Genomic DNA, 24,372 nt, shown 5'->3' with positions numbered 1-24,372 from the left:
TATTGCACATTAATTATTGCTCAAAGGGGCAGTTTTAACTGTTCTTGAGATGGATAGCCTGGGGGAAAAACTGTTCCTGTGCCTGACGGTTCTGGTGCTCAGAGCTCTGAAGTGTCGCCAGAAGGCAACATTTCAAAAAGTTAGTGGGCAGGGTGAGTGGGGTCCAGAGTGATTTTTCCAGCCTTTTTTCTCACTCTGGAAGTGTATAGTTCTTGAAGGGGGGGGGGGGGCAGGGGGCAACCAATAATCCTCTCAGCAGTCCAAACTGTCCTTTGCAGTCTGATTGCTGATGTCTGATTTCATAGCTGAACCAAACCAAAGGACAGACTCAATGACCGCTGAGTAGAACTTTATCAGCAGTGCCTGTGGCAGGTTGAACTTCCTCAACTTCCTCAGCGAAGGAAATACAACCTCTGCTGGGCCTTTTTCGCAATGGAGTCAATGTGGGTCTCCCACTTCAGGTCCTGTGAGATGGTAGTGCCCAGGAACCTGAATGACTCCACTGCTGCCACAGTGCTGTTTAGAATGGTGAGGGGGGACAGTGTTGGGAGGTTCCTCCTAAAGTCCACAATCATTTCCACCATTTTGAGCATGTTCAGCTCAAGATTGTTTTGACTGCACCAGACAGGCAGCTGTTTAACCTCCCTTCTGTATGCAGACTCATTGTCATCTTGGATGAGGCCGATGACAGTGGTGTTGTCTGCAAACTTCAGGAGCTTAACAGAGGGGTCCTTGGCGATGCAGTCGTTGGTGTAGAGGGAGAAGAGTAGTGGAGAGAGCACACATCCCTGGGGGGCACCAGTGCTTATTGTACAGGTGCTGGAAGTGAATTTCCCCTGTCTCACAAGCTGCTGCCTATCTGTCAGAAAGCTGGTAATCCACTGACAGATAGACGTGGGAACAGAGTGTTGGTGTAATTTAGTATGGAGAATAGCTGGGATGATGGTGTTGAAAGCCGAACTGAAGTCCACAAAAAGGATCCTTGCATATGTCCCTGGTCTGTCCAGATGTTGCAGGATATGATAAAATCCCATGTTGACTGCGTCATCCACAGACCTGATTGCTCAATAAGCAAATTAAAGGGGATCTAGAAAGGGTCCAGTGATGTTCTTCAGGTGGGCCAACACCAGTCTCTCAAATGACTTCATGACCACAGATGTCAGGGCAACAGGTCTGTAGTCATTAAGTCCTGTGATTTTTGGTTTCTTTGATATGGGGATGATAGTGGAATGTTTGAAGCGGCGTGGGACTTCACATTGCTCCGGTGATCTGTTGAAGATCTGTGTGAAGATGGGGGCCAGCTGGTTAGCACAGGATGCAGGTGAAACGCCATCTGGGCCCTGTGCTTTCCTTGTCCTTTGTTTTTGAAAGATGCGGCTCACATCATCTTCACAGATCTTAAGTGCAGGTTGAGTAGCAGGAGGGGGGAGGAGGGGGGTTGCAGGAGGTGTTGGTGTTTGTGTGAAGTGAAGGTCAGAGTGGGTGTGGGGTGTGAGATTGGTCTTTCAAATCTACAGTAGAACACATTCAGGTCATCAGTCAGTTGTTGGTCCACCATAGGGTTGGGGATAGGAGTCCTATAATTCGTAAGTTGTTTCATGCCACTCCACACTGATGCAGGGTCGTTAGCTGAAAACTTGTTTTTCAGCTTCTCAAAGTATCTTCTTTTAGCCACTCTGATTCCCTTATTCACTGTGTTCCTGGCCTGATTGTACAAGACTTTATCCCCAACTCTGTAAGCATCCTCTTTGGCCTGACAAAGCTGCCTGAGTTCCACTGTAAACCATGGTTTGTCTTTGTTAAATGTTAAATAAGTCCTAGTAGGAATTCACATATCCTCACAGAAACTGATATATGATGTAACAATATCTGTGAGCTCATCCAGGTCTGTGGCTGCAGCCTCAAAAACACTCCAATCAGTGCAGTCAAAGCAGGCTTGTAGTTCCAGCTCTGCTTCATCGGTCCATCTCTTTACACTCCTTACTATAGACATAGCAGATTTTAATTTCTGTCTGTAGGTTGGAAGAAGATGAACCAGACAGTGATCAGATAGTCCCAAAGCTGCTCTAGGAACAGAGCAATATGCATCCTTTATTGTTGTGTAGCAGTGATCCAGTATATTTCTGTCTCTGGTGGGGCATGTAATGTGCTGTTTGTATTTGGGCAGTTCATGTGTGAGGTTTGCTTTGTTAAAATCCCCAAGAATAATAATAACTGAGTCCAGGTATTGTTGTTCTGCGCCTGTGATTTGATCAGCCAGCTGTTGCAGCGCTGTGTTCTCACACGCGTTTGGCGCGATATACACACTCACCAGAATAAACGAGGAAAACTCCCGCGGCGTGTAGAAAGGCTTACAGTTAATAAAGAGCACTTCCAAATTAGGACAGCACATCTTCTTTAACGTTTTACATCTGTACACCAACTTTCACTGATGTAAAAGCATGTTCCACCACCTCTCGTTTTTCCCGTTAACTCCGCGATCCGCTCTGAACAGCTGAAAGCTCGGCAGATGTAATGCGCTGTCCGGAATGGCTTCACTCAGCCAGGTTTCTATGAAGCACAAGGCAGCAGAGGTTGAAAAGTCCTTGTTTGTGTGGGTGAAGAGATGTAGTTCGTCCGTTTTGTTAGGGAGAGAGCGGAGATTTGCTAGATGAATGCTCGGCAGCACAAGCCACGGCGCTGGAGCTAGACCAGCGTGCCTGCTCATCTCCCACGCCTCCCTCATAGCGCGTTTAAACAACACAGCCGTGCCTCCGACTAAAATGTCAAACAAAACGTCCGAATATTCAAAATCCGGGAAAAGATTGACTGGTATATGCTATCGAATATTCAGCAGTTCGCCTCTGGTAAAACTGACTGGAAAAAGATTATGAGGTTGAGTAAATGATGAAAGATTTTTAATTTTTGGGTGAACTATTTAACATCTTGCTAACTTCTAAGCAAGCTTTAAATATTTGTCATGTCAATGACACAAAACTGTCCTGTGCAAAAGTTTGTGTTGCATTCCCCACAACAGATGTGTAGTTGTGCCTCTGGGTACAACCAAATGTCTTCAAAGCTCATTGGATTGGGTGTGCTGGATGATGTTCCCTCAGAAACTCTTGGGACTTTGAAAAGAATGCAAAAAGTCAAACATCAAAAATATCTTGCCAGCCAGTGATTGACAACAAAAACAGAATTACTATCCAAATGATTTCTGCATGTGAAAGTTTAATTAAATAACTTCATCACTGTTTTCAACACCAAAAACACTTCAATCACTCTGCACATCAGTTAAACTGATACATGCATGCATCCCTCACGTTGTATTTGTCTGCGCTTTAACTCTTTATACCCTACAAATTGGTCTCCGCTCCTCTAAATCTGGTCTCCTAGCTATCCATGACTTGTTTATGCTCTATGGGTGACTGAGATTTTTCCTCCTATGCTCCTAAACTGTGGAACTTGCTACCAGCTGATATTAGACAAGCACAGACCCTGAGTTTATTTAAATCAAATCTTAAACATATTATTTCAGGAATGCTTTAACTTGATTGATTAATTTCCGTACCCTGTTTTATTATTATACACATGTTTATATTGTGTATATTTTATCTGTCTTTTTAATTATTATTTTTTTCTTATATCTTGTTCTTTTTTCCTTGTAAAGCACCTTGAGAAGCTACCTTTAAAGGCGCAATATACAAATAAAGGTTATTATTATTATTATTATTGTTATTATTATTATTATACACAAACAGGAAAACCTATTTGAAACAGGAAGTTTGGTCATGACATGTTGCAGAGCTCATCCCCGTTTTTAGACCAATACTTTGACAACGTCACTGCCTACGTCACAGTCAGAAGTGGTGCAAAAAGATGGCGTAGCACTGACGTGAATAGTAAAACAACTTGTAGTTAGCTGACCAATAGTCCTCAAAAAGTTAGCTTTTACCTTTAAATTGTCTGGAAAAGCTAAATGAAATGTGGTACTGCGCTGTTGATTGTAAAAAATCTCAATGGCAAAAACTGAGGGCTTCACTTTTGTTTATTCCGTCAACAGAGATAACTAGCAGATCATTTCCAAAATGTTTGCAGGGAACATTTTATTACAGGTATGTTATTGACTCATATCATTATAATAATAGTATAGCTAAGAATATTTCTGAATTTATGATGGCTTTATGTCATACTTTCGTTTAATCTAGGGTAATAACTAGCTGTGTTACTAGCAATAGTGTACCCAAACATAGCTAGCTTTGAACCTGATGGCTAATTTTATTCTATATTATCTTTTAGCGATATTAGAGGAACTAGCAAGCGCTAGCTGTCTAATTTGTCAGATCTAACATAACAGTCTGCCGGCTTTCTGCCACCACTTATTGTGCATGTGCTACAATGTTGTAAACAATGGGATCTGTCTATAGCCAGTAGGCTTTAGTTAAGTCACTGCCATGAAAAATTAATTGCTACTTGCTAGTTGGTTTAGTAGAGGGCCATTCTCATTCTAGAGAGCATTTGATTGGACAAAACTCTGTGTGGTGCAAAATGAGTCATCAATATTTTTGGTCCTTTATCCCAGAAGAGAAAGATTGTATATTTTAAATGCTTATATCTGCTGAAACTAATTTTGTCAACGTTTGGGAGTACATTAGCATCGAGATTACCTCAAAGCTAACACACACAGAATAAAAGCTGTAAAAAAATTGTTTTTATTTCATAGGGTCTTTAAATAAAATGTAAAGGTTGCATTTGTCAAGATCAGTGTCTCATGTGTAGAACTTAAGCACCACACAAAGTGGAGATGTAATCTTGCTTTTTTCCTGGAATTCACCTTTGAAAATGAAATGTGCCTTTGGGAATGTGCACTTCGGTCATATGGAAGGCTTAAACAGAAAATCATCCATTGTGGTATATTTACAGATAGCAGTGACTAACTTTATGAACAAACAGCAAGTTTCTTTTTCATTTCGCTGTGTAGTCATAAAATGAGGGTTATGAGAGGGTGATGAGTCATTGTTTTGACCTTTAGGTATGTTTTCTTGGATGCTCAAGTACAGGAACAATGAAAGGATGTTGAGGATGCACACTCAGTGTAACTCAGTCAGCCTGTTCAGTGACACTGGGGGCAATTTTATTGGATTTTCCATGAAATGCACTTATCTTTATTGTTCTTTTGTGTCTTCTTTCGTGTTTCTCATAAAATAGCTTGTCAGGGCAAATATTTCATCTTTTGGTTTTGATCTTGCATCTGTAATCAGAATCTCTCAAAGTGTCAGTAAGTTAAGTTTCGATCTTACTGTCAAGTGGAAATGATGAAATTTAACCTTAGCCACTACTGACCTCAGAAATTAGTTATTTTCATTGCCCCCAATCATGCATCTGTCCTCATTTATATATTTTTTTAATCAATGCTGAAAATAATTTAGTATGAGATACCTTGCAACTGCATGACTGTCAGTCTTTCATGATCAGACAAATAACTGAAGTCCCCCCTCCTTTGTAAGAGTGTAGCGCAATCCCCCTCTAGCATAGATAACAGTGTCATATGGTACCTGTTACGTGGTACCTGTCATTTATTATTACTGGATGATGATTTTAAAAAATGCTTTTATGAATCATGCTGAAGCTGATTTCCATTCACAGGTATGTATCCTTGCAATTATACATTTTTATTAAAAATAAATATCCAGTGTAAAATGTCTCCTAAGGGATATAAAACGTTCTGAGATTTAAAGGGTTAGTTGAAAAAATGAAAATTCTCTCATGATTTACTCACTTTTAAGTGGGTGTCATCAGGCTGCTGGCTATTGACAGTCCAAAAGTAATATTTAGACTGCATAAAAGTAAACCACACGACTCCAGTCAATCAATTAATGTCTTTTGAAACAAATTGATATTTTTTTTTAATTGATTTTCATTATTGTACAACATTCAAAAACATAAAAAGCAACACAAGAACATATAGCGCCGGATTACTAGCCTACAAACATACATTCACATCCCAGCGCATGTACACATATCAAGTGAGCTCACAAGGGGGGGTTCTAACATAATTAAAAATGTATTAATTGATTAATTAATAATAATAATAAAAAGGGTTAGGAATCATGATTGACCGTACTAGCAGAGCGCAATTCGTGTTCAAAATAAAATAAGAATAGTTGCCACACCTTATAGAACTTTTGAGAGGAGCCTTGGATGACGCATTTCAAGCACTCAAGTTTTAGATGTGCCTTCACCTCCATCACCCAGCGTTTATGGGATGGTGGTGCTGCCTTCTTCCAGTTGAGAAGAATCAGTCATCTAGCCAATAATTTGGAAAAGGCAATAGCCTCCGTATGCTGCGTCTTTTCTGGCACTACACCAAAGATGGAAGTCAGAGGGCTGGGGGCGACATCCCTGTTGCATATAAATGAGAAAGTTCAGAATACCTCTGTCCAGAATTTTGTAAGTCTAGGACATTCCCAAAACATATGACTAAAGTTGGCAGGCTCTAAGTTACATCTGGGGCAAGTTGAATTTGTCCCCGGATACATTTTAGCCAACCTGCTTCTGGACAGATGGAGTCTATGTAGCACCTTGAATTGCAATAGCCGTGTCTGATGCATATTGAATATGAGTGTACCAGTTCTACTGCCCGCTGCAAGTCTGCATCTGACATTACTATCCCCAGTTCCTCCTCCCACACTTTGAATGATCTCGTAAAGAATGGACACCATACCCCAGCGAGCAGGGTCCATATTCAACACTTCATCAATCCAGCCACCCTGTGGTAGGTTCGGAGATGGAGAAAAATATGCTTTGATGAAGCTACGGACCTGTAAATACCTAAAGAAATTGGACTGAGGAATATAAAGTCTGTCTTTAACTGCTGAAATGAAATAAAGGCGCCATCTTTGAAGAGGTCCTTTACACATGTAACCCCCTTTTTAGACCGTAATTGAAATGCCGAATCTATAAGAGAAGGAGAAATCATAGGGTTCGACTAGATGGGGGCTGTGGGAAGGGCCTGTTTACAATTAAAGTGAATTCTGAACTGTGACCATATCCTGAGTGATCCATGGATGTCTGGTTTATTTGTAAAGTAACGTTTACTTAGGTATATTGGGGCACAAGCTAGCGAGCGTAGTGATATTGGGTTGCACGCATGTTGCTCCATAAGTACCAAAACTGGAGCTTCCTCCTCCGACATGTCGGAGATCCAGAATGTCAGCTTATGAAGGTTGGCTGCCCAGTAATAGTGCATACAATTTGGCAATGCCAGTCCTCCCTCCTCTTTATGTCTCTCCAGATATTCTTTCCTTATACGAGGTATGACTTTGTTCCAAATAAGGCTGAAGGACACTTGTTTAAATCCTTGAAAAATGATTTGGGAATGAAGACTGGCATTGTTTGAAATATAAATAAAAACTTTGGCATAATTGTCATTTTAACTTGAGTTGATTCTCACAGCCAGCGATAGGGGAAGGGTTGACCACCGTACCATGTCTTGTTTGGCCTTATCAAATGCTGATTTAAATTTACTGTTAAATAGATCTTTGTACCTTTGTGTTTCACATGCCTAAAAAGGAAAATGTATCCAAGCTTACAGGGAATGGAAAAGACTGAAATTACATTAGCGGTGCTCTTTCATTAATGGGAAAAAGAAGGCTCTTTGTTAAATAGATTTTCTATCCTGAAACTCTCCCAAAATCAGAAATAATCTTAAGAGCAACCGGTATGGAGGAATTCGGATTTGACAGAAAAAGGAGAAGATCATCCACGTAAAGTGAAAGCTTGTGCAGCTGTCCCTCCCTATGTATTCCAGCTAAACTAGCTGAATTTCTTAGCATATTAGCGAGGGGTTCTATGGCGACATCAAAGAGCAGGGTTGCAGAGGGCACCCCTGCCTTGTCCCACAAAAGAGAGGGAAACACTTGGATATTATGCTATTTATTCATCTAGATGCTTGAGGCATAGTGTATAAAATTTAATCCAGGAAAAAAATATGGGGCCGAAGCCAAACCTTTTAAGTGTTATGAGCAGATAGGAATACTCAATTCTATCAAATGCTTTATGGGCATTCAAAGATAACAAGATATCTGGGTTAGTATTATCATTGGGCGAGTAAATCACATTGAATAAGCAACGAAGGTTGCTGGATAGCTGTCTGCCAGCAGTAAAGCCAGTCTGATCTGAATGTATTATCTTGCACATGATTGGCTCTATTCTGGATGCCAGCACCTTAGCCAGAATATTATAGTCACAATAGAACAGACTGACCTAACGGTATGATTCACATTTAAGCGGGTCTTTATTCTTTTTAAGCAAGACTGATATTGTGGCCTGTGTCATAGTTGAAGGCAGAGACTTAGTGACCAGTACCTCCTCAAATACCTTACATAACAGAGGTGATAGCTTGGCAGAGAACTTTTTGTAGAACTTGGCTGGGTATCCGTCTGGACACGGCACTTTTCCTGACTTTAGTTTCTTAATTGCGCTGTCGATCTCAGCTACCGTTATGTTACCCTCCAGCTTGGTTTTATCTGATTCGTCCAAAGTTGGCAACTCTAAATTAATGAAAAACTCATCCACCCATTCATTATCAATAACCTCCGAGGTATATAGGTCCTTATAAAAGGATTTGAACTGATCATTGATACCTTGTTGGTCTGTAATAATATTACTGTCTCTATCACCAATTGCGGCTATAAGGCCTGTTGCTGCGGATTGTTTTAGTTGGTGGCATAAGAGGCCGCCAGCCCGCTCACATCGTTCGGAATGAATCTGGCGTGATTTCAGGTGAAGATCTTCAGCGCACTCGCTGGTCAAAGAGTCGATTTCAGTTTGTAGGGAAATTCTCTCCCTATATAGCTCTTCAGAGGATGATGTTGAATGTAACTGATCAGTTGTTTTAGCTCTATCCATTATTTCTGTAATCCTCTTTGATTTCCTTTTGTTTTCATTAGCGTGGTATGAAATAATTTGTCCCCTCACATATGCTTTCAAAGTTTCCCATAGAGTGCTGTAGCTTATCTCCAGGGACTAATTTGTCTTGAGGAAGAAGTCAGTTTGAGCGTCTATGAACTTAACGAAATCCTCATCTGCCAGAAGCCTTGAATTGAAGTGCCATAAATGCTGGGGGGGGAGGGTGCATATTATCTGGGAAACGAAGTTTCAGTAATACTGGACTATGGTCCGAAATACTGTCATACTCCATTTGTGTCATTTGGGGGAGTAATTTATTATCCAATAATAAATAATTGATTCTGGAATATGTTTGATGTACCAGTGAGTAGAAGGAAAACTGTTTGGATGACGGGTGTTTAAACCTCTAGGGTTCGCTTACATCATAAGTCTGGAGAAAGGAGCTGATGCATTGTGCCAATTTATTTATTGAAGTAACCGTAAGGTTGGAGCGATCCAAAGTTGGGTATAAAACACAATTTAGATCTCCTCCTAAGATTAAATTGTGTGTGTCTAGATTAGGTAGAAGTGAAAAAAAAATCACTAAAAAATTGCGCTGTGTCCCAGTTAGGGGCGCACAGGTTAACCAAGACCACCGGCATGTTAAATAATTTGCCCTGAATTATTATATATTTACCATTCCTATCTTTTATAATAGCCTCCTCTACAAACTGTACATACCTATGCATAAGAATGGCAACTCCCCTACTTTTACTGTTAAAGTTAGAATGGTAAACTTGTGTAAAACCTCCTCTGTGGAGTCTGGGATGATCCTTATTTAGCAAATAGGTCACTTGTAAATAGACTATGTCAGTTTTCAGTTTACTTAACTGTGTGAATACCTTGTTTCATTTTACTGGATGATTTAGCCCCAGCACATTCCAATTCATCAATTTCATGTCTGCTCTGCCTATGCAACCTGAAGCCATCTCAAGAACCTTTCAGATGATGTCGCCACCAGACTCCCTTGATATGTCATACACTGTATTGAAAAGGCAGCGGAAATGGATCATCCTGTACTCCTTGTACCTCTGCTTCTGGCAGCAAAAGGGTGGCAGTACAAAAGAGGTGAAAGGGTGACAATATGAGAAAAAGAAAAAGAAAAAAAAGGGGGGGATCTAGAGCACACAGAACAACATTTGCATAAACACAAACAGCATTACAAACAACTAGCATTGTCAAACACGACTTGGTGCTGGTCTCCTACTTGAGAGACTGCATTTCTATTCCAATTGTCTCTACTCTTTAATAGCTTACCATGTGAGTCCTCACTTAAAATGAAAACAAAAACCTTGAATTATATAGCTCTTGTAATTATTGAACTTTCAAGCTACCCCAAAGACCGAAAGAGACAGGCCAATGCCAGGCACCGCATTTTTCTGTAGCTGCAGTCCAGCCCACCCTCCCAAAACTGAAGTGCACACCCACATACTGTTTAAATGTTGCGTGCCACCTAGCCTACCAGGTCGGATGGCAACCTGTATATCTCGATATAGCCACACATAAAGTCATCATATATTAATAATGGGCACAACAAAAATAGCCCAGCCTGGCACGCTATACATGGTGGGGTGATAGTGGAAATGGACTACAGCACTACATCAACCCCCATCCTATTGAACTATCAACTCTAATGTGTTCTATCATAATATTGGCAAGAATAACAACAATGATAGTCGCATTAAAAGGGCTGAACAACGTAATTGGTGCCTCTCCATGCCCTCTGCATTGTATCGGTATAGTCCATCTCCCCCGCCGTACTCAGTCAACTGCACTTGTTGCTGAACAGTCTAATCAAGACACTTTGCGATAATAACATAGGCTACAACTTAAAATCAGTTAGAAATATAATACAATAAATCAATAACTAACGTAGTTTAACATGAGAAAATAAAAATAATCCATTCTGTTCTGAACTCCAAATGTGGAAGGCAATAGCAGATCAAGGAGGGAAAAAAAAAGAAAAAAGAGCAATTGCAGTAATAAAAATAACTAAGTGACACATTCAGTCTTGAATTCGGTACTGAACGTAACCAAAACAACTAGGCCTCCTCATTCATTCCTTTATTGACCGGGTGGCTGCTGGTTGCCTGCCCATCACAACTCCTATGGACCATGCTCTTTAAAATGAAATCCTTAGCTCACTTTGAACAACAGTTTGTCCAAAAGCAACTTAATCACATAACCAGTGGCAGCATCTCCTCATCATAATATTTAACCCAGGCCACATAAACATAAAACTGCCATTAACGTTAAAGTCATGACATAAACTTGGCCTGTACCTAAAGGCTATCATATACGTTGACTAAAGCTTAGTCTCAAAAAATCGTTAACGATATAACGCAGCCTGACCGTCATCCTTGAACTTTCCAGATGATGTCCCAATAGCAAGCATTAGCTCGGTAGCCACCGGCCGCTAACATAAACATGACCGACATTTCTCCATACGTGCCAGATTTTTCTAAATGTAATCTTTAGCCTGAAATGGGTCCTTGAGCTCATCTCCTGACCATCTGTTGTTGTAATCCTCAACACTGCAGGGTATCTCAATCAGAAGCAGACTCCCTCAAAATTTCGAAGTAGGCCCCACACCTCGTTAAAGGCCTCTCGTTGCTTGCTTACTGCCTGGGTGAAAACGGGGAGGATATGTATCCACTCACCGTGGGCTGTTGTCACAAGCTTCCTTTCTATGGCTTTCTTCAGTGGGCTTGGTCCAAGAGCAGGGTCTTCTCGAGGTTCAGGGTATCTTTCAGGAGGCTGGCCACAAATTCCGTCACTCGTTTGCCATGTTCTCGCCCGTCTTTCACTCCCGTGATACAAATGTTAGAGTGGCGTGACCGTGCCTCCAGATCCTCGCTTTGTTCTTTTAATGCAGCCAGCTCTTTTTTCAGGCCTGTAATTTCCTTTTCAAGGGTAGTAATGGAGTCTGAGTGACCTCCCATCACAGACTCCAGCCCGGTCACCTGCTCCTCTGCTGCTTCCCTTCTAGCGTTAACATGTTCCACAGCGTTCCGTAATTCGGCCCGGAGCTGGTCAACCTGGCTGCGAAGCTCTGTAGATTGGGCAACAGCCTTTTCTTAAATTTTTGCTAGCGAACTGATAGCTTGAAACACCACATGTTGGTCACTAGGTGAGGTCGTGTCTTTCTTTGATGTCACTTGGGATTCAGAGCTAGCATTAGCACTGTAGATATTAGTACCCTCTGCATCTTTGCAGCTACACTTGTTCAACTTGCTTCTAAAGCGATTCCAAACTTTGTTTCAAACAGACAGAATTCTGACTGTTCAGCACTTAGTAGTCCATGGAGACAGCTTTTAGAACACTATTTAATACACTATATATTGAGATTTTGGTATTTCTCGTGAGAAGCTCAACAACTCTCCGATTTTACATGGCGCAGCTCCAACCAGAAGTCATACTTAATCGATAATTAAAACATTTGTAACTTTATATTGTTACTTCCGGCCAGCGCTGTATTGCTGTTTGAAATGACCAAACTCTTGTGTGACGTGACGTTTCTCTGTTATAAACAAAGTGCGTGCTTCTGATTTCTCGCATGAATGCACCATCACGCTTATGTCACGCGACAGCTCTGTGATGTGTTGACTGCTAGCAGGAGCGTTTTTTAAAAGTTAATAAAGTTTTAATTATTTTTATTTTTATTTGTTTTACACAAACTTATCGATTTGCTTCAGAAGACATTAATTGATCGACTTTTATGCTGCCTAAATATGAAAAAGGAAAGACATACACATATGGGATTGCTTAAAGGCAGGGGCGGACTGGCCATCATGAGAACCAGGACTTTTCCCAGTGTGCCGGCCACGAAACGGGGCCAAAAAAGCTGAAATGGGCCACTACGTTGTGCAGAACGGGCCACAAAGCAGCGATATGGGGGGCAGCGACATGCAGAAAAGTACAGCGACACTCCCCTAAAGATATAGGGAGCCCTAACCTAACCCTTTCCCTAACCTTAACCTTTTTGGAGTTGGCGAAACCCCCTTTTGGAGTAACTATGCCCTCTTTTGGAAATTCCGCCCCCATTTGGAGGTCTCCTGCCTGCAGGTTTACCTAACTGGGTTTTCAGAGTGTCAAGCTTACTGCATGAATAAAACTTTATGTGTCACAAGACAGTCAGTGGCTGACAACATGTGCAATTTTGGTCTGTAGGTCTCTTACCAACACAAAACTTCTGCATGAATTTAGAAAACTTGAAATCTATCACACGAGTCAGTGAAGATGTTAGAGGCATCCATAGAAATGATCAGCAGACAAGCATTTCAGATGAGCAGGTAAGAATGTTTATTTTCTGAAAGGGTTCATGTTTTTCAGATGCTTTTTCTGATTGTTTAATATGATACACAGTATATAAATATTTAAGACTATGCAATGAATATAATTCAATTAAAATAATTATCTTTTTATCTGTGCATTAATCTAAACTGTTATTAAGCACTGTGTAATTTTTTTTATTTTATTTATTTATGTTTTGCCCCCTCCCCCAACCGTGACCTGCATTTGTTCAAACCTAAACTATGCCATTGGTTCTTTTCATTGCTTCTTATTGCAAATAACACAGGCCATACACTGAAATTACATTCATACTTTGTATCTGTCCCAATTTAGATTTTAACATGTATCCTATTTTAAAGTGAGATGGCAATCCCATGTCAATCAAATGGTGGCATATGCACCTATTTGTGTATGAGTAAAAATATCCATGTCACATCCATCTACTAAAGATTTGAAAGGTTAAGTGTGTAATTTCTGCACCTCTAGTGGTACCATATGGATTTGCAAAAAAATATGACCTGCTATGTCGGGCTGGAAATCTGCAAACACTGTGTATCTGTGGTGCTATCAAAACTTTGCTCTTTTTATTTGAACTTCTAGAACAATGGAACCAATGGAAGACAAGATGACTGTTCAGGAAATCTGTATGAAAACAATTATTTAATTTCGTTTGGTGATGCTATTAGTGCAAAAATTGCATACTTTTTCCAGGTTTTCACCTAATTTACACACTTTTCAAAAATTAAAAGGGCTACACTGACATTATAGTGGTTATGACCATGGCATTGTCAGGCTGTAAAGTTAAACTTCACAAACTTTACAGCCTGACCAGATTCGACGAGGTGCATTGTACTTCAACATGCTCTAGTAAAAAGCAGTAGGGCATGTTAAATTAAATTACCATTGTGTTTATACATTACCTATAGCTGAAATAACCTTTTTCAAAATTAACAGTACAAATTATAAACACTACAAACTGACAAAAGAAAATGTGGCAGGAATGGAGGGAGAGAGAGAGACAAAATAGCATGATAAAATCAGCAACTCCTGCTGTGGAAGGCAACTTCAGCGTGACTGTAGCAGCAGGGGAGTGCATCTTGCATTCCATTTCACAACCTTTCTCAATAGAATCGCTGCAAGACTAGCAAACACACACAGACTGCAACAGAGAGATGAAAACATCAAAAATAAGAACCAGTGAGTTTCTTTGATTAGCATGTTTATTGTGATGGATGTACCAGCTAAATGAAGATTCTCTACAGCTGTTTATAACAGTTTTTTTTTTCTAGTACATTATGGCACTGATCTCTGAGACAAATGTGGTCAAATGGGACAAACATTATAAGTGGTATCATTTGATGTCTATCCAGACTGACCTCTGATTTGCTTCATGTGCTGTCTAGATTGTGATGTTCTGAGGGGGGAAAGAAGCATTTGGAAATGAAACAGGCCCAGTTGTATTTGGTTTACTGGGTTTTCACGCAATTGTAGGGCACTGCTAAAAATAGTTACATGTGAAACCAGTTTATAGCTATTCATAATAAACAACTAAACTAAGTATTACTGGGAACACTTTACAATAAGATTGTATCTGTTAACATTAGTCAACACAATAGTTCAAATAAACTAAAAATGATAAATGCTTTTAAAGCATTTATTAATCTTTGTTAGTGTTCATTTCTACATATACTAATACATTTTTTGACATTAAAAGTTGTATAAGTTAACATTAGTTAATGAACTACTGTAACAATGAACAACAGTGTATTTATAAATCAACATTAACCAAGATAATAAATGTTGAAAACAAATGTTTTATTATTATTATTGTCATGGTATCTAAAGCCTTAAAGGGATAGTTCACCCAAAAATGAATGAAAAATTCTCTCATCATTTACTCACCCTCATGCCATCCCAGATGTGTGTGACTTTCTTCTGCTGAACACAAACAAAGATTTTTAGAAGAATATCTCAGCTCTGTAGGTCCAGTCAATGCAAGTGAATGGTGGCCAGAACTTTGAAGCTCCAAAAAGCACATAAAGGCAGCTAAAAGTAATCCATACAACTCCAGTGGTTTAATCCATGTCTTCAGAAGTGATATGATAAGTGTGGATGAGAAACAGATCAATATTTAAGTCCTTTTGGTAACACTTTATTTTACAGTGTCCTTGTTACACATATGACATGTATTGACTATAGTAATTACAGTCAGTTATGCATAATTACAAGCAACTAATCCTAAACCAAACCCTTACCCTAAACCTATAGTAAGTACATGTTGTTAATTAGTAATAATCAGTAATTACTTGTGTAATTACACTGTAACAAGGACACTGCAAACTAAAGTGTAACCATCCTTTTTATTCTAAATCTCCACTTTCACTTCCTCATTCTTCTTCTTTTGTTTTTGGTAATTCACATTCTTCATCCATATCACCACCTACTGAGCAGGAAGGAGAATTTATAGGGAAAAAAAGGACTTAAATATTTATCTGTTTTCACCCATACCTATCATATCGCTTCTGAAGACATTGATTTAACCACTGAAGTCAAATGGATTGCATTTAAGCTGACTTTATATGCATTTTTGGACCTTCAGATTTCTCGCTACCATTAATTTGCATTGAATGGACTTACAAAGCTGAGATATTCTTCTAAACATCTTTGTTTGTGTTCAGCAGAAGAAAGAAAAGTCATACACATCTGGGATGGTGTGAGGGTGAGTAAATAATGAGAGAATTTTTATTTCTGGGTGAACTGTTCTTTTTACTAATGTTAATGAATAGAACCTTACGGTAAAGTGTTAACTATTAGTAGATTACTATGGTGAATAAAGTGGTGCAAAATGCAAGTGGATTTCTTGGGCAAATGTGTTTATTTTCCATGTAGTAATCATTATTTTTTTTTTTATTATATTATTTTTTATTTTATTTTATTTTAATTTATTTTTTTTGAGGCCAAAGTCACAGTACATAAATCAGTTTACTTAAAATCAGAGACAGGACAGAATAATGCAAATAATATAAATGAGTTGCAAAACCTAACACAGAAACACACAAAGTGTGTTTAATTTTGCAAGGGAATTCAACACTATTTTCCCTCTCTGAGCTAGTTAGCAAAAAATATAATAAACCCACATATCCCTCTGTTGTAAAAAAATCACTCCTGACAGATGATAAATAATTTGCTGTTCTTTAACCAGCCCCACTATACTAATCCAAACTTGGATCACAGAAAAATAAATGGAACTAAAAATAAGCTCTTAAGAGGACAGCAATTAAAACTTATGTGACAGATCAAGTGGCCATCTACTTGTAGTTTATATGTGATATGTGCAATATGATGTTAGGCTAAAGTCAAAGTGATCCCAGTGGTTGTCAGACTGCTCGAGCGAAGCCAATACGATTGTTTCTTCGATCAAACTCGGTATAATATCGAGCAATGAAGTTTGCCCCCAGTATCCACACGGGACCAGTAGGGGGAGGCACATCCAACGCTTTGAAGGTCACAGTACAGATGTCCTCCCCAAACTCTGACTGCTGTGGGCAGAAGAACAGAAGAAAAAGAAAAGAAAGAAAAGAGAAATGGAGGTTTTTGTTTAGTTAATGCAATTTCTTATAGCTGTATATCCTATAACAGATGCTACTCTTTGAAGCCATATAAAAAAGAACATAAATACATTATGATTCACTTTTCCTTTGGATTTTACATGAAAAGTAACCTAGAAATATGTGAACAATTTAGTAATGCATCCCAGACTTCAGCGCTTATCTAAATAATGAGTATAAAACTGTTGTCTGCCACAGTATTATCAATTAAAAAAGGTGATAATACTGTGCAGGTTCTACCCTTGATCACACATTCAGATCACTTGGTTAATGCTGTGTTTATAAATATGGTAAAACTGGTTGGTTTTGTTAGGGTCACAGACAATGTTAAATGCAAATAATAAAATGCAACCTTCCATATAATTCTGCATGTAGGATAGCAAAACAAATAGACTTATCAACTTTTAACAAGGCAAAGTAAATGCTTCTCATATCTTTTGTTGTTCAGGCCAAAGGCTGTGCCTCCAGTCAAACTCTCAATTATTTTGGCACAAATGTATTAGTCACTTGGCAGAAGCTACCCAAATCAGACAGATGCCAACATGTACAGGTTGCATGACATGCTCTCATTCTCAGAAGTCATGAACAAAACTACTCAAAGTAAAAGAAAAAAGACCCACACAACATCAGTTACAGGTTTCAGGTTTGGTACTGTGTTGGAATTTTACTTGATGTCCAAAGTAAAATTTGGGTCCTGAAGCAAAACCAGTTAAACCACTGTTAACACACAATCCATCACATCTAAAAAAAGACACACTGGTCCTTACCTTGAGAATATAGTCCTCTTCTGTGAGAGGATATTCCTGACCACCAAGATGAAAGGCCACAATGGGCAAAGACTTCACCAGATCACAGTTCACAGTGTACTGAAAACAAAGAGAGAAAGAGAAGGTTAGTATGGACTTTAAAACCCCAACACTCTCTGCATGTACTGCATTGTTGTGCTAAACTGAACTGACACTAAACTTCACAGGTTTTTACACATAAAATATCATCAAATACACTGGCGATAACAAAATAAACATCAGCTTTCAATCCTGTAATTTGCTCCTCACATATTATTTATGAATTATAGCTTAACATGATAGAACAAAGCAGCTGTTCCCTAGCCATAAGCCTTACCTTAAAATCGAATTGGTTCATAGGAATGCTGTTTCAGGACTATTAAAGGATGCTCTTCCAGAAACATGTGCTACCTGGCAAAATTCCAGACACCCGCTATGTGCTGGCTTTTGTTTTTTGTTTTTTTGCAAAACTGGAACACATTATACATACCAAATTTATGGTTTTATATAACTAGTTTGAAGCCTTGCCACTACTGAAGTGATTTACAGTCAATGTCATAATATTGTTATGAAGGCTTAAATTCTGGCTTCTTCATGGATTGGTAAACTTAATTGGTAATTCGTAGATTTATATTTTTTGGTTACGAAAAAAGAATTCCCTCATGCTGAGGCTTGATCTCTCAGCCCACTGTACATACTATTGACAGATTACATAAATCCTGTTAAATAAAGACAGAATTTACCCCTCCCTCAGCCAGCTCAACTGCCCCAATTGTTTTCATCAGAATAGAAACAGAGGAGGCAGGTCCTGTGATGTAGGAGGAGCCAGTATCAATCACAGCCGTACAGCCGTCCATGCAAAACAGCATGTCTGCCCCCACCGAAACTCTGCAGAGAAAAAAAAGTCGTGTTTTGGTCATTCAAACAGTATTATGCTTCACAATATCACTTTAGATAACCTCAGAGGGTTTAAAGTCAATGAAATGGCATTTGCAACCATTTTACTTCTTTAATATAACATATTACAGTGAAACTGAATATCCAATGAGAGAAATATAGGATGGGACTTGATTTTATCAATCAGGAGTTGTTTGGCTTGTGAAAAATGGGTGTTCTATACACAGTCTGAATCCACTTTTGAGGAGGATTTTTGACAGGAAGTGGAGGCATCTCGATGTATCACAATAGTAATGCTTCTTTTTCAAAAATATTGTTATTTGCTATTACTGGTGTAATCTTTATTACATTAACGGCATAACTTTAGAAAAGCTGCAATAGCTACTACAGTAGCCTAAAACTATGCCTAAATTGCTATTTGGCTATTGGCTCACATTAAAGCTTACGAAGACAAAACATTTTCTTTGGAATAATATGAGCTGATGAATCATGCACAGTAAAACTAGGAATTTTTATTAAGAAAATATAGAGTTGATTTTGATTTCATGTCAACTTTAAAGAGTTAAAGGACGGAAAGCATGGATTAGTTACTTCTTCCAAATCTCTGGAAGTGGTTTGAGGTTCTGTTCAAAATTAAAAACGGATGGCTACCGGAAAGCATGTATAAACTGATATAGGATTTCTACAACAACAAGGAGTATTTATGAAAACTGTGATGTAAAGCAGATGTAGAATGCAGAATAACCGATGATGATGATGATAAAGTCTTACCCTTTCATGGTGACCTCCCATTTGCCTTCCTCTTTGGTACTGACATAGTGGAAAGAGCCAGTGTGGTACTTCGGGTCTGTGCCCCCCAGTACAAGCTCTCCCCCAGGTATGTGTGTTGGGTCCCTTGTAGACAAGGATGTAACCCAATATTCATGTAATTTAACATGCTGAAATTATACTTTCTGCATATCAAAATCTTAATTTCAAATTTGTTTAATAATAACTGTGTAATTTGGGATAGACAATGAAAATTCTTTCATCATTCACTCACCCTCATGCCATATAAGATGTGTATGACTTTCTTTCTTCTGCTGAACACAAATGAAGATTTTTAGAAAAATATTTCTGCTCTGTAGGTCCATAAAATACAAGTGAATTGTAGCCAGAAATGTGAAGGTCCAAAAAGGAGATAAAGGCAGCATAAAAGTAATCCATACGACTCCAGTGGTTTAATCAATGTCTTCTGAAGCAATCCAGTTGATTTTGGGTGAGAACAGACCAAAATATAACTTTTTCACTGTACATATTGCCATTGCAATCTCTAGGCACAATCATGATTTCAAGCTCGATTACACTCGATTACGCAAATGAGACTGCTGTCAAGATGTATAGTGAAAAAGGAGTTACATTTTGATCTGTTCTCACCCAAAACCAAATAACTGCTTCAGAAGACATTAATTAACTGGTCTGATGGATTACTTTTATGCTGACTACAGAGCTGAGATATTCTTCTATAAATCTTTGTTTGTGTTCTGCAGAAGAAAGTAAGTCATACATATCTGGGATGACATGAGGATGGATGAGAAAATGATGAGAGAATTTTCATTTTTGGGTGAACTATCCCTTTAAAATGCTTTCTCCCAGTCTGACTAAATAAGCAAAATCAGCTATAAGTCAGTCAATCGTATGTTTCTACTCCCTTAAAGTTATTAATGAAACAAGTGTCCTGAGATATCTCACTGGTCTCTGTGACAGCTGCACACTTTGTAAACAGCAAACAAAAATGTGTCCGGGACCACTGACATTGAAGTTTTTCACCTGTCAATCATTCTACTCATTTTCATAGTGTATTTAAAGCAGTTAATTGAGGCTATGATTCATAATGTTTGTCAGTTAAAGGTGCTATTGTGCTACTGTTGAACTAGAAAGCCACAGGAACAAACAATGCTGCTCTTTTGCTCAGTTTTGGTCTCAAAATTATCTTTGGAGGGCGGAGTTTTGGAATAAGGGTGCGTGGCTAATTCAACAGCTCAGTCACATGAAAGCTTCAGAACGCTAAAATCGCTTACAGCGCCTTTAAGTTTCAGCATGTAAAAAAAAAAAAAATGCTTTTTTGAGTATTTATTTGCTATGTGTAAAGAAATGCTCACCTACTGTAGTACACAGAGAAAACATCCTCATTTAGGATATGTTGTGACATGATGCGATCAAAAACAGGTGTAATTCCATCAATGGCTGCACTTGGATAACCCATCCCTAACACTCCGTCAAACTTGGCAAAGATGAATGGAATCGCAGGAAGAGCCGTCGCCTCTGCGAAAACCTGCACAACGGGAATACCACCGACCTAAAGAAAACACAGGTCAGGGATCAAAGAGCAGGGCCGTAGCTAGTGGCATGAAAGGTGGTAATGATTCTAGGGGCCCAATATACAATACACAGTCAGGGAGCATTATACAGTCAGGGGGCCCAGAATACCTTACTACGGCCCTGTCAAAGAGTTCACTCCACTATTGAATATCATTATTTTTCTGCAGGGGGTTTTCATCATATGCTAATGATTTTGGTATCATATTGAGATAGATATATTACAAAATGGATCAGTATTTTGGGATACTGATCCATGGCATGTAAAATTTTGTGCAAAAGAATCTGGACTGAGTTATCTATTGATCTTTTGCAGGTAGATTTATTAGACTTTCCATGGTAACCTAGTCTTAGATGGCTAAAAATATGTACATATATTTTGCAACACAATGATTTTTTTTTATTTTTTTTAATTATTATTTTTGCCTTATCTTATGAACATCAGACAATAAAAAATATATTTTTCATAACTTTTTAACATTTCCAGAAAAAAAATTAGTTGACACTTTGCAATAAGTTTTCATTAGTTAACAACATTAGTTAACATGAACTAACAATGAACAATACTTTTACAGCATTTATTAATCTTGGTTAATGTTAATTTCAACATGTTTAAAATCAAAAGTTGTATATGCGAACATTAGTTAATGCACTATGAACTAACATGGACTAACAATGAACAATTGTATTTTTATTTAACATTAACAAAGATTAATAAATGATGTAAAAATATATTGTTCATTGTTAGTTCATGATACCTAATGTTAATGAGTGGAACCTTATTGTGAAGAGTTACCAAAAATTCCAATACAAATTTTATCATGAAAACAATTCATTCATAACTCCCCGCCTAATTTACTCACAACAACCACATCCTCGCTCAGAAATCCCCGGACGTTTCCAGAAGCGTACTGGATGGAGAATCCCGTGCCATTGAAAATGTGAGTTAGGGATTTGGAAGCATCATACCTGTTGTGTGTGACTAAAAGAGTAATGGAGAGGTAAGAGAAAGAAAATGCAGGTTTTCCATTTCATTGAAAATTAAAAAGGTGAATAGAGTTCAATGATTTTAGTCGAACATTGTGATATGAATTTTATGGTATGACTGTTAGTGCTAAATCACTCACAACAGGCTGTGTATAGAGGAGAACAGCTATGTGAGGGAACCCAAAGGTTCGCAGAACCAGTGTCAAACACTACGTTGAACATCTGAGCTGGTGAACCAATACTGATCTCACCAAAGTATTGAGTCTGAAAAATAAACAAGAGATGGATAACAGATAGCAAAATGATAAAGGGTTTAGAGGAACTCAAATTGTGCATCTTTTCTTTTCACAGGAAAATGATTAATCCTGTTTAGTATTACTAAATATAATTGCAAAGGTGTCAACTGAGTGTTGGGTCATACATCCAAGTAGTTAATTAGAGCTGTCGGTGCTGTGCCATTGGTGGGTGAGGGTTCATTAAATTTTGGCATAATCTCAGACAGCACTTGAGCTGGAGTGACACCTATTTCCTTGAGGGTTTCTCGTATGGAGGGCATTTTCTTCAGTTTTAACCTGATAGTGGAAAGAAAAGTGGTTAATTTTAGATTTTCAGTATATAAGCTAAACAAACAGCAACATCAGGAAGTCTAGCGGTGCATTGTACCTCATGCATATACAACATTTTAATAAAAGTGAAAATACAAAGTAAAGACAAGACAACAGAAGTGGGGTTTTGGTCTATCTGTTAGTTAAGTAAAGAAAGACAAAGAAAGAAATCCTTCTCTTGCAAAATTGTGCTAGATCATACACACAAACCAAACTCTGACAAGTTGGTTTATTACTTTTGTCTTATTGTAATAAAATGACACTGCATGATGGAGTAAACAAACATGCTGGTTTACGGAGAGGTTATAGGAGTTAATTTTCTATGTATTGCACATCAAAAAGAAACAAGAGATTCCATAGAACTAGAGGCCAGATAATTATATTGGAGTCCATAAAGATTAAAGACTACAGTAACGACTTTCTTTTTATACTTTACTCAAGATGTTTGATACAGCAGAACATATGCCATGTTTATAATGACTGAATGTCCAATGCAAAGGTAAAGAACCTATAATCATCAGCAAGAACATTAAAACTCAATGTAGAAATATATTCTGTAGATTTATGTTCATGCCCAATATTGTGATCCAACTGCAAACAGACAGGAAGCATTTTTCTACAGAACAAGAAAGTGTTCACTTACCTCCATAAGGCCTGTACGCTGATCGCTGAGAATGACAGGACTAGAAGAATCAAACAGTGATCTTTCATTTTAAAAGAGGTTTCTAAATACTTTAACAACCCAATGTGATTGACGTCTTATGTCCCTTGCTCCTTCACAAACCTCGCTCCTCTTTACTGTCCTTTATTTGAGTGACTTTTCTCCTTCTTGTGTTTTTATACTATTTCTCCTACGCTCTGCTTTGACCCTGACACAAATCCTCAGGACTCTCTATCTTCATCCCCCCATCCTGGTAAAGTGCTCTCTGAACAGTGTGACCTTTTGGCCCAGGGGAACACATAACACACAGTGATTTAAGACCATTTCATTTAATAAAGCATCCCTCTATGGGCCTGAAGGATGCGAGAGCGTGGAAAATTAATGAGCATGATGAACTACATGAATCGTTAAAGAATAAAACACATTAAATATTTAATATGATCAATTTAAAACAACACATTTTAGAGCTTACTAGCTGTGCTGAGTGTTTCAGTTTGGTTGACTAATGTTTGGCTCTAAGAAAGCCTAATTTCATCAATTTCACTATTAATCCAGCACAACATTCATTAAAGGGGATGACCAGAAAATTAAGAAATAGGTCATTGTTAGTGATTTGGCAGAATAAAGTTTACAAAAGATCTGAGAAAGGAATGAGTTTATCTGTATTGAGTTTTGTATTGAAACATTTATTTAATGTAAAGTATTTTAAGAGTCTTTCTAGAACTCACAAGCAGTCTCAATGACAGGCCATGATAATGAGTTCAGATAAGTCCACTCTCTCTGATAAAAGTATATACGAGCATGACCATTTGTTTTGGTACATGGTCTCATGTTTAAACTTCTGATTGCAGCTTAGCACCTGTCTCTAATGTCACCAAATAAAAAACACACATGCCAAGAGCCTTTAATATACAGTGCAATCATTATAATTATAATAATAATGTATTGCTAAGAATAAGGCAATAAAACACTATGGCCTTGAGCTCTTCAAGCAAGCTTCTTTGCCTTGTGGTGGGTTGATGCACAATTAGTGCTGGGTCAGGTACAACTGCTGGATCCTGCTGCTCCAGTAGCTCAACAAGCAAGACCACTTTAACAGATCAGTTAAGCCAGCAGGGTTTTGCTGGTGAAAAAACATCTGCTATGTTGGTCCACCAACTGGACCAACTGGACCAACACAAACAGAATCGGCCAGCTCTAACCAACATAAACCAGCATGGACCATCACCAGACTAGCTCTAACCAGCATA

At 38.4% G+C, this 24,372-nt stretch overlaps 1 protein-coding gene across 1 annotated transcript; it reads right to left on the bottom strand.

Annotated features, from left to right (window-relative positions):
- Positions 1 to 15,930: 15,930 nt before the first annotated feature.
- On the bottom strand, positions 15,931 to 23,297 carry LOC127414647 (renin-like). The gene is made up of 9 exons (XM_051652840.1): positions 23,105 to 23,297; positions 22,278 to 22,428; positions 21,997 to 22,120; positions 21,733 to 21,851; positions 20,653 to 20,849; positions 19,283 to 19,405; positions 18,358 to 18,502; positions 17,597 to 17,695; positions 15,931 to 16,760 (listed from the first exon to the last, which is right to left on the bottom strand). Exons 1-9 carry the CDS (start codon positions 23,170 to 23,172, stop codon positions 16,599 to 16,601), a joined length of 1,188 nt encoding a protein of 395 aa, XP_051508800.1. The 5' UTR covers positions 23,173 to 23,297; the 3' UTR covers positions 15,931 to 16,598.
- Positions 23,298 to 24,372: the final 1,075 nt, after the last annotated feature.

Source organism: Myxocyprinus asiaticus, chromosome 24, assembly GCF_019703515.2.
Source record: "Myxocyprinus asiaticus isolate MX2 ecotype Aquarium Trade chromosome 24, UBuf_Myxa_2, whole genome shotgun sequence".
Classification (NCBI taxonomy): domain Eukaryota; kingdom Metazoa; phylum Chordata; class Actinopteri; order Cypriniformes; family Catostomidae; genus Myxocyprinus; species Myxocyprinus asiaticus.
The sequence above is the reverse complement of the archived record's forward strand: the minus strand, read 5'-3'. Positions and strand labels throughout refer to the sequence as shown.